The sequence below is a fragment of the Zootoca vivipara genome, chromosome 12 (genome assembly GCF_965207765.1).
Source record: "Zootoca vivipara chromosome 12, rZooViv2.hap1.1, whole genome shotgun sequence".
NCBI classification, from domain to species: Eukaryota; Metazoa; Chordata; class Lepidosauria; order Squamata; family Lacertidae; genus Zootoca; species Zootoca vivipara.
The window spans coordinates 51,756,298-51,767,084 of NC_142595.1; the positions used below are offsets into that span (position 1 = coordinate 51,756,298).

The following is a 10,787-nucleotide window of genomic DNA, read 5'->3' on the forward strand; positions in this document are numbered from 1 at the left end:
GTTTCCCCAGCCACTCTGGGCGGCTTCCAACAAAATATTAAAAACACGATAAAACATCAGACATTAAAAACTTCCCTAAACAGGGCCCTCAGATATCTTCTAAAAGTCAGATAGTTGTTTATTTCCCTGACATCTGATGGGAGGGCGTTCCACAGGGCAGGCGCCACTACCGAGAAGGCCCTCTGCCTGGTTCCCTGTAACCTCACTTCTTGTAGGGAGGGAACTGCCAGAAGGCCCTCGGAGCTGCACCTCAGGGTCAGGGCTGAACAGTGGGAGTGGAGACACTCCTTCAGGTATACTGGGCTTTAAAGGTCAGCACCAACACTTTGAATTGTGCTCTGAAACGTCCTGGGAGCCAGTGTAGGTCTTTCAGGTCCGGTGTTATATGGTCTCGGCGGCCGCTCCCAGTCACCAGTCTGGCTGCCGCATTCTGGATTAATTGCAGTTTCCGAGTCACCTTCAAAGGTAGCCCCACGTAGAGCGCATGGCAGTAGTCCAAGTGGGAGATAACCAGAGCATGCACCACTCTGCCAAACAGTCTGCAGGCAGGGAGGGTCTCAGCCGGCGTACCAGATGGAGCTGATAAACAGCTGCCCTAATTTTATTATTTGTACCCTGCCCATCTGACTGGGTTGCCACAGCCGCTCTGGGTGGCTTCCAACATGTGCAAAAACCTGCTTGCGAGGAGGGGGTGAGGGTGGTCTAGCTAAGTGTTTCCCAACCTTGGGTCTCCAACTGTTTTCGGACTACAATTCCCATCATCCCTGACCACTGGTCCTGCTAACTAGGGATGATGGGAGTTGTAGTCCAAAAACAGTTGGCGACCCAAGGTTGGGAAACACTGGTCTAGCCATCCTGCCCTTTAGGAAGGGAGCTGAGAAATGGACCACTCTTCCCAGTGCTCACACTCGAAACCCGCCTGTTCTCCTTCCCCCCCACAGCACATCTGCAGATACCTGCAGGCCGAAGCAGACAAGAAGAACCGTCCGGACTTCAGAGACGGGTGGAAAGGGGTTTTTCAGATGGTGAGTGGTATCCCTCCTCCCCATTTGCTCACCGGAGGGAGCAGAAAGCTTTCCCCTCCCCGCCCCAGGCTATGGCCATGCTCAACCCACGATAAGTGGGCCTAAAACGGCTGTTTAGCGCAAAGAATGGTGTTACCTGGGTGTGCGCCAGTGCAGGATGCTCTTGAGAGAAATGGGGGAATCGGGGGGGCAGGTCTTGGACAGGTCTCTCTTGATTTCCAAGCGGTCAAGGGAGCGAGTGACCCAGAGCGGGCCTGAGGGGCCTCCCTGACAGGAGAGGGATAGTCATTTCGTGCTGCTGTTCTCCCTCCTCGGCCTGACCCGATCTTCCTTTCGTTCCTTCCAGAACATCGCCAGGCAGAACAACGACAGTGACTGCGGCGCTTTCGTCTTGCAGGTGAGGCGGAGGGCGCAGGAGGGGTCTTGAGGTTTCCGAAAAGCAACAGACACATTCAGAGGGGAAAGGTGCTATTTTCCCTTGTCTTCTCCATCAGCTGCCCCTTCCTTGGCCATAGACATTCATGCTGCCCAGGTGGTGGAAATCCAAGGACGCTGAATGCTGGGAAGATTCAGGACAGATAAAAGAAAGTCCCTCTTCACACAGCTCAGGGTTAAACTGTGGAACTCCCTCCCACAGGAGGCAGCGATGGCCACCGACCTAAATGGCTTTAAAGGGGATTACAAATTTGTGGAGGAGGGAGGGCTATCAATGGCTGCCAGCCTTCACACCTGGAGGCAGCAATGTTAACAGCGTCTGTATTGTTGTTTAGTCGTTTAGTCGTGTCCGACTCTTCGTGACCCCATGGACCATAGCACACCAGGCACTCCTGTCTTCCACTGCCTCCTGCAGTTTGGTCAAACTCATGTTCGTAGCTTCGAGAACACTGTCCAACCATCTCGTCCTCTGTCGTCCCCTTCTCCTTGTGCCCTCAATCTTTCCCAACATCAGGGTCTTTTCCAAGGATTCTTCTCTTCTCATGAGGTGGCCAAAGTATTGGAGCCTCAGCTTCACGATCTGTCCTTCCAGTGAGCCCTCAGGGCTGATTTCCTTCAGAATGGATAGGTTTGATCTGCTTGCAGTCCATGGGACTCTCAAGAGTCTCCTCCAGCACCATAATTCAAAAGCATCAATTCTTCGGCGATCAGCCTTCTTGATGGTCCAGCTCTCACTTCCATACACCACTACTGGGAAAACCATAGCTCTAACTATACGGACCTTTGCTGGCAAGGTGATGTCTCTGCTTTTTAAGATGCTGTCTAGGTTTGTCATTGCTTTTCTCCCAAGAAGCAGGCGTCTTTTAATTTTGTGACTGCTGTCACCATCTGCTGTGATCAAGGAGCCCAAGAAAGTAAAATCTCTCCCTCCCTCCATTTCTTCCCCTTCTATTTGCCTGAAGCCTGCCTTGTAGAATTTTGAGCATAACCTTGCTAGCGTGTGAAATGAGTGCAGTTGTGCAGTAGTTGGAGCATTCTTTGGTGCTGCCCTTCTTTGGGATTGGGATGTAGACTGATCTTCTCCAATCCTCTGGCCATCTGTACAGCGTCTGTAAAGCTACGGCAAATCAGCATGTGAAGGTCTGCAAAGTTAAAAGGGAGTCCTCGTGCCCATGAAGGTTGGTTACTGCTGTTTCTGCTGCAAAAACAAAACAAAATCTATGCATTTAATTAAATCTACATCCCACCTTTTTCTCCAAAGGAGCCCAGGGTGGGCTGGCAGGTGTGTATGTCTGCATACAGACACTGCTCTTCAGGTGAATGTCATACAAGTGGCTTTAAAGCCCTAAACAGCCTCAAAGGCCCAGTATACCTGAAGGAGAGCCTCCACCTCCATCGTTCGGCCCAGACACTGAGGTCCAGCACCGAGGGCCTTCTGGCGGTTCCCTCCCTGCGAGAAGCGGGGTTACAGGGAACCAGGCAGAGGGCCTTCTCGGTGGTGGCGCCATCAGATGCCAGGGCAATAAACAATTATCTGACTTTCAGATGACATCTGAAGGCAGGCCTGTTTAGGGAAGTTTTTAATATTTGATGTTTTATCATGTTTGTAATATTCTGTTGGGAGCTGCCCAGAGTGGCCTGGGAAACCCAGTCAGATGGGCGGGGTATAAATATTATTATTATTATTATTATTATTATTAGATGCATTAAGGCAAATAAGCATCATCTAATTTCCAGCCAGAAAGCAGGATTTCCCCCTTCCCGCAAAGAAAAGAGAGGGTGATCAGGAGGCAACCTCTGTTTGCAGCAACAGCAGCTCGTAATGTGGGCAGCACACAAGGCTGTTCTGCCTTCTTCCCCTTCCTCCAGTCTGGCAAGATTTTACTTTGAAACAACAGGCTTCAAAACGCTTGTGTGGTCTTGTCCAGGCATGGCGGAATCTCAGAAGCCGTTTTCTGGGGGTGGGGTGGGTGTCCGGACGGCAGGAACAGTCAGTCCCATTCCTGGAGGGAGTTGGCGCCTCCCCTCTAGCGAGGCTGTCCTGCAGTGTGCATAATCGGGTTCTCTACATGGCAATGTTTGAGCTAGACGCACACACAACTTTTTTCTTTTTCAGTGCATTCATTGTGATTTAAAGTCCTTACTGCATTTGGGAAAAGCTCAGGAGAAGGGCAACCCAAATTATCAAGGGGATGTGGCGATAAAGGTCGCAGCCTTTGGGGATTTGGGGGGCCAGAGATAAGGCGAGTAAGAGGCAACAAGGTGGACCCAGGTGGCGCTGTGGGTTAAACCACAGAGTCTAGGGCTTGCTGATCAGAAGGTCGGCGGTTCGAATCCCTGCAATGGGGTGAGCTCCCGTTGCTCGGTCCCAGCTCCTGCCCACCTAGCAGTTCGAAAGCACATCAAAGTGCAAGTAGATAAATAGGGACCGCTCCGGCGGGAAGGTAAACGGCGTTTCCGTGCGCTGCTCTGGTTCACCAGAAGCAGCTTTGTCATGCTGGCCACATGACCCGGAAGCTGTCTGCGGACAAACGCCGGCTCCCTCGGCCTATAGAGCGAGATGAGCGCCGCAACCCCAGAGTCAGACACGACTGGACCTGATGGTCAGGGGCCCCTTTACCTTTACTTTACCTTTAAGAGGCAACAAGGTGGAAGTTTATAAAATGATGTCCTGCACAGAGAAAGCAAGGTTTGCCTCCCTCTCTCGCGACACATTTAATGAAGTCGGACGTTGGAGGGTTCAGGGGAGATACAATAAAGTCCTCCTTCACACACAGTTAAACTGTGGAACTCCCTCCCATGGGAGGCAGGGGTGGCCACCAGTTTGGAGGGCTTTAGAAGAGGATTAGACAAATTCATGGAGGAGGAGAGGGCTATCGAGGGCTAGCAGCCACGATGGCAATGCTCTGCTTCCCCAGTTGGGAGGCTGGAGGCTGGTTCTGGATAGCAGTTGCTGGACGATACAGGAGGGGGGAGTTGCCCTTGTGTTGGAATCTTGCTTCTGGGTTTCCCGTTGTGGAATCTGGCTGCCCACGCGGGTTGACGGCTCGACTGTATTTCTACGCCGCTTCTCATTCAACTGAATCCCAATAAATAACAGTAACACAGCAGAGCACAGTAGAATATCACAAGTACAGCAGAAATCGTATGAAATAATTAACAAACAATTGCAATCTATAAAGCACTGCTAACAAAACAGTGTCTACTAAAGAAGCTAAACATCACAATTGCAGCAAGTCCTATTACATCATCATCATCATCATCATCATATTTTAAAAATAAATAAATTCTTATTTATACCCCGCCCATCTGGCTGCGTTTCCCCAGCCACTTTGGGCAGCTCCCAACAGAATGTTAAAAACACAATAAAACATCAGACATTAAAAACTTCCCTAAACAGGGCTGCCTTCAGCTGTCTTCTAAAAGTCAGATAGTTGTTTATTTCCTTGACATCTGATGGGAGGGCATTCCACAGGGCGGGTGCCACTACCGAGAAGGCCCTCTGCCTGGTTCCCTGTAACCTCGCTTCTCGTAGGGAGGGAACCGCCAGAAGGCCCTCGGAGCTGGACCTCAGTGTCCGGGCTGAACGATGTGGGTGGAGACACTCTTTCAGGTCTACTGGGCCTTTGAAGCCGTTTAGGGCTTTCAAGGTCAGCGCCCAACACTTTGAATTGTGCTTGGAAACGTACTGGGAGCCAATGTAGGTCTTTCAGGACCGGTGTTTATTCTGAGAAGAGGATGCTAGACTTGATGGGCCATTGGCCTGATCCAGCAGGCTCTTCTTATGTCCTTTAACCCTACAAGGGACAGGTCAAGCACAAGAGTTTGTGTGCCTAATTCTGAATACCAGCCTTCCCCAAGCTGGGGCGCTCAGGCTGTTTGGGACAACCCCTCCCATCAGGCTCCTTCAAGAAGTGGGCCTGTTGACGGAATCTCTGAATTGCCCCTGGGGTGGCTTACGAGCCAAGTGATATTTGCCAGCCTCCCAAAGTTAGGTGTTGTGGTTTTGTTTGTTTGTAGAAATTCAGGGTAGGGGGTCTAAGGGAATGCTTTCTATCACACCAGATCTGGAGCGGTCAGAAGGACCGAGGCTGTCTCTCTGGTTCTTGGCAGCATGTGACGTGAGGAATCCCTTCTCTTATCCCCCCCCCAAAAAAGCTGGGGAGAAGGGGGGGAACCCTGATCCGCTAAGCAGAGGTCCTCACTCTTGGTTGGGTAGATCATGCTCTTTGTGTGGGGGGGGGGTATTCAATCGGGCAGTGCGCCCCCAGCAGCACAGCCACCACCTTCCTCCTTCTGTGGAAGAAAAATTAAGCCTCAACGCTGCGATTAGGGGTGAAAGTGTTGTTTAAGACTTTTCCAAGCTGATCTGTCGGGCCTCCCGATTACATACAGAACTGAACAGCTTTGATAGGAATGGCAAACTTATCCCAACCTGGATGGTAGACGAGAAATGAGCATTGCAGGAAAAAAGCACAGGAACGCAGCATCGCTGCTCAAATCCTGCTTGCTGGCTTCGAAAGCACGCCAGTGCAAGTAGATAATGCAGCAGCTAAAAAAGCCAATGCATTTCTGGGCTGCATCAGTAGGAGTATAGCATCTAGATCAAGGGAAGTAATAGTACCACTGTATTCTGCTCTGGTCAGACCTCACCTGGAGTACTGTGTCCAGTTCTGGGCACCACAGTTCAAGAAGGATACTGACAAGCTGGAACGTGTCCAGAAGAGGGCAACCAAAATGGTCAAAGGCCTGGAAACGATGCCTTATGAGGAACGGCTTAGGGAGCTGGGTATGTTTAGCCTGGAGAAGAGAAGGTTAAGGGGTGATATGATAGCCATGTTCAAATATATAAAAGGATGTCATATGGAGGAGGGAGAAAGATTGTTTTCCGCTGCTCCAGAGAAGCGGACACGGAGCAATGGATTCAAACTACAAGAAAGAAGATTCCACCTAAACATTAGGAAGAACTTCCTGACGGTAAGAGCTGTTCGGCAGTGGAATTTGCTGCCAAGGAGTGTGGTGGAGTCTCCTTCTTTGGAGGTCTTTAAGCAGAGGCTTGACATGCATATGTCAAGAATGCTTTGGTCGTGTTTCCTGCTTGGCAGGGGGTTGGACTGGATGGCCCTTGGGGTCTCTTCCAACTCTACGATTCTATGATTCTATAAATAGGTACCACTGCGGCAGGAAGGTAAATGGCGTTTCCGTGCGCTCTGGCACTCATCACAGTGTCCCGTTGTGCCAGAAGCGGTTTAGTCCTGCTGGTCACATGACCCAGAAAGCTGCCTGTGGAAAAACACCGGCTCCCTTGGCCTGAAAGCGAGATGAGCGCCACAACCCCTAATGGGCACCTGGCTGGCCACTGTGAGAACAGGATGATGGGCCATTGGGTCTGATCCAGCAGGCTCTTATGATGTTCTTGGGTATATGCTCCTGATCCTCCTTTCCTTTCTCTTCCAGTATTCCAAATTCCTGGCGCTGGGCCTCCCCTTCTCCTTCACCCAGCAGGACATGCCGAAACTGCGCCGTCAGATGTACAAGGAGTTGTGCCACTGCAAGCTCACCGCGTGACGAGCTCTCTCTCCCTCTCTCTCTCACACACATACACAAAATACACAACACACACACACACACCCTCCCAAAGACACACCGACTTGGACAGCCGGACACATGACTCCTCCTCCTCCAGCTTGACAGCAGCGCCTTCCGAGGCCATCCGATTTGGAGTGCACGGAAAGCGGGCAGGGGGGGTCCTTAGGTCACTGGAACTCTTGAGGTTTAACAAGCGGACTCGTTTTGGGGGAGGGGGGGTGTCGTTTTTAACCCGAGTTAACCCCCCTACCATTTTTCTTCTTCATCTTCTTTTTCTTCTTTTTCTTCTTCTTCCTGGTCTCTCGTTTTCTTTCGTTCGTATTTAAAACCGACCTCCGGAGGGCCCTTTCTCCGAGTTGGTTCTGTTGGGGAAGTTGCGGGGATGGGGTGGGGGGACACACGACGGATGGGTGGGATTGAGGGCGAGCGGGTGGGATCGGGGAAGTTTCTTATCATGTTCCGCTCCGGATCGGAGGGAGGATAGAGTCCAAAAACGAGGGACCAGGAAGGCAGGGACGGGGGGGGGGAGGCATAAATTACCCTCCAGCCCACCCCAGCTTCTCCCTCTGCTTTATCTCGCCCTGTTGGTTACTTGTGTTAGTGGATAATGTATGTTCTGGTTTCCCCCCCCCCCTCTCAAGGGAGAGGGAGTTGGAACAGGGGAAGAAGGGGCTCCGGTGGGCGGGCAGGGGGGCAGGTTTCTACACTGGGGCCGAGATAACGGAAACAAGCATTTTTTTATACGATGGCTACCATTGTGGGTAATAAAAAAAAGCATTCTTTGGAGAAAAAAAGACAGCCGCAAATGGATTTTCTAACCTCCTTGCGATGTGTGGCGTTACACAAGGGTGTTCTGTGTGTGCAGTATTACAAGGCGAGGAAAAGAGTTTTGCACCTCCTGTCCTAGATCTGCTTTTTTAAAAACAATATATAAAGAGAGAGAAACAAAACAAGGTCCTAAGCCTTTGTGGTGGAGAACACTCTCTGCTGGGGAAGTTGGGAGGGGGGGGTTGAGCGGGGGGGGTTACACCGGAGGTCGGAAGGCAGCTCCATGTGTTGTGATCGCACATGGTGCACAATAGCTCTCTCTTTTCTGCCGGCCCTGTTTAGTTATTGCACTTTTTCCACCTTTTCCTCTGAGCTCAAAGTGGCATACACGATTCTCCACATCCCCCCCAATTCTTCATCTTCTCCCAACAACCCTGCAAGGTAGGCTAGGCTGAGAAAAGCAGCGGCTGGCCCAGGGTCACCCAGTAAGCAGCGTGACCGAGGGTGGGGGGGTGGATTTGAATCCTGGTCTGTCCCAGATCCTAGTCCAACACACTAACCACCACTGGCTCCCCATTGGAGGAAACACAGGCATTGTGGTGGGAGAGCCATTCTAAAATCAGAGCCAAGCATTATGAAAGCGGGTGTGTGCTCATTTTGGGGGGCTGGAGCAAATTCCCCACAATATGCGTGTGGTACGTTCCAACGTGGATCTCGGCTAAACATACAGTGTGTGTGTTCGTTGGGCATCTTTCTTGGGCATCACCCCCAGGAGGGAAAAAAATCCCGCTATCTGGTTTTTGCTGCACTATTTGTTTTCCTTGAACCCAGTCCTGCCTGTAGTGACTCATCTTCTGGATTGAAAGCCTGTGTGCTTTTTCTCCTCCACAACAGCTCTGGGAGTGAGTCACTTGGGTTTCTCAGAGCCTAAACGGGGCCAGGAACCTTTTCTAATCCAGCTCAAAATACTCTGGCCACTGGTTTCTTCCTCCTGGAAGGGCATAGGCCTTGGATGGCTCTTTCCTGGACCAGGGAGGCGGGCCAGGGCTTGAATTATAAAAATACTTATGTACCACTGTATCGCAAAAAAAATAAGTATTGAAGCGGTCTGCAAGAATACCTATGCACTGTAAAATCAACTAACCATTGCAGAAAGGTGGTCTCAATTGCCTGCACATCCCTGGAAGCGCAGAAATGTTTTCAGCAGGTGCTTAAAGCTGCCACAAAAGCCGTCGGTGGCAGAGAGTCCCACAGGAACGGACCAAAGACACAAAAGGCTCGGTTTCTTGACATGAATACATGCCCCGCAGATCCAGGAGACAACCAATGAAGTTCCTTCAGATAATCTCAGTGATCAAGCTAAAGTATCAAAGGATCCAGAAAGTCCCTAAACTTACGCCATTGGACCTGGCTTGGTTTTAAGGGTAGCATAAAATTTGGCAGCAACCTGGAGCTTCTCAGATGCTAGGAAAGCTTAGGTCTGCCTCTGGTGTTTCCATTGTTGTTGATTTTATACATTTGTATCCTAGATTGGTGGCAGAGACCATATAACACCGGTCCTAAAAGACCTACATTGGTTCCCAGAACGTTTCCAAGCACAATTCAAAGTGTTGGGGCTGACCTTGAAAGCCCTAAATAGCCTCGGCCCAGTATACCTAAAGGAGCATCTCCACCCCCATCGTTCAGGCCAGACACTGAGGTCCAGCTCCGAGGGCCTTCTGGCGGTTCCCTCCCTGCGAGAAGTGAGGTTGCAGGGAACCAGGCAGAGGGCCTTCTTGGTGGTGGCGCCCGCCCTGTGGAACGCCCTCCCATTAGATGTCAAGGAAATAAACAACTATCTGACTCTTAGAAGACATCTGAAGGCAGCCCTGTACAGTATTGGGAAATTTTAAATGTCTGATGTTTTACAATTTTTTAATGTTATGTAAACCGCTCAGGGTATAAATAATAAAATTATTATCATTATGCTGCCCTTCATCTGAAGATCCCAGGGCGGTTCACAACAGAAACATACAAAATGAGAATACAAAATAAAACGAAAACACTTGCAAAAGATGGGAGGAGACAATGCCTGGTCCCCCAGATGCTGTGGGGACCCCATCCTCGATTATTGGCGATGCTGACCGGGGCTGATGGATGCTGGCAAGTCCAACAGGTCCCTCAGCTCTCTGCATTTTGCCTTCCAAAAACTGAAAGTGCCTTGGCACGCTGGATCAGTTTCAAGGTGGGCCAAGGAAGTTCAGGTGAGGATTTTGACTGCCTCGACAGCATCTCACCATTTTTTGGTATTTACAACGTGTCTGTTAAACGCTTCCTGTAATGGGCCCCAAAATCGTTTAAAACAGTAAAATATAAAAGGTGGTGGTTTGTTTTTAAGAGAGAAAACAACAGCTGTTGCAGCCCACCTTAGATCGGGCTGTTCACCTAGTCCGCCCCCGCACCCACCCACCAGTTGAATACCGAAGGCTTTAAAATAAAAATGGAGGAGGGGGAAGGAACAGGCCATTGGAGAAGAAGAGGGGGAACCCAGCCCAGTGGGTCAGTAGTGGTTGGTCCTGCCAGTGGGTCAGCAGAAGGGGATCCTGACCAGCGGATCAACGGGGGGTGGCGATCGGATCCATCCTCCCAGATACAAGAGGGTTTGTGGGGTGGGGGGAGCTTTCCAGTTTAAAAGGTGGAGGAGTCAGGAAATGAGTTTTTTTGGGGGGATGGCCCAAATTTTCCTGCCCAGGAACATCCACAGCACCTAGAAGGGGGCTCCCTTGTAATGGGCCGGGGGTGGCCTTTTGGAAAATATTTTGGCAAGGTTTTTTGGGGGGGGAGGGGTCTCAAAAAGCACCCAGTATTTAAATTTCAGCCCAGCCCCTTTAACTTTTTTGGGGGGTGGGAGAATTTTACTACCCCCTCCACCAAGGCCTATATCACGTGGTGCTCTGCCCTCCCCGCTGGACAAAGGCAGCAGGCCCAAAA

At 50.7% G+C, this 10,787-nt stretch overlaps 1 protein-coding gene across 1 annotated transcript in view; it reads left to right on the forward strand.

Annotated features, from left to right (window-relative positions):
• Positions 1 to 7,843, forward strand: part of SENP3 (SUMO specific peptidase 3) — a 30,185-nt gene extending 22,342 nt beyond the window's left edge. Inside the window, exons 9-11 of the mRNA XM_035136396.3 lie at positions 942 to 1,025; positions 1,372 to 1,422; positions 6,918 to 7,843. Coding sequence (XP_034992287.2) covers positions 942 to 1,025; positions 1,372 to 1,422; positions 6,918 to 7,028 — 246 coding nt within the window. The 3' untranslated portion in view covers positions 7,029 to 7,843. The remainder of the gene's footprint in view (positions 1 to 941; positions 1,026 to 1,371; positions 1,423 to 6,917) is intronic.
• The last annotated feature ends 2,944 nt before the right edge of the window (positions 7,844 to 10,787 follow it).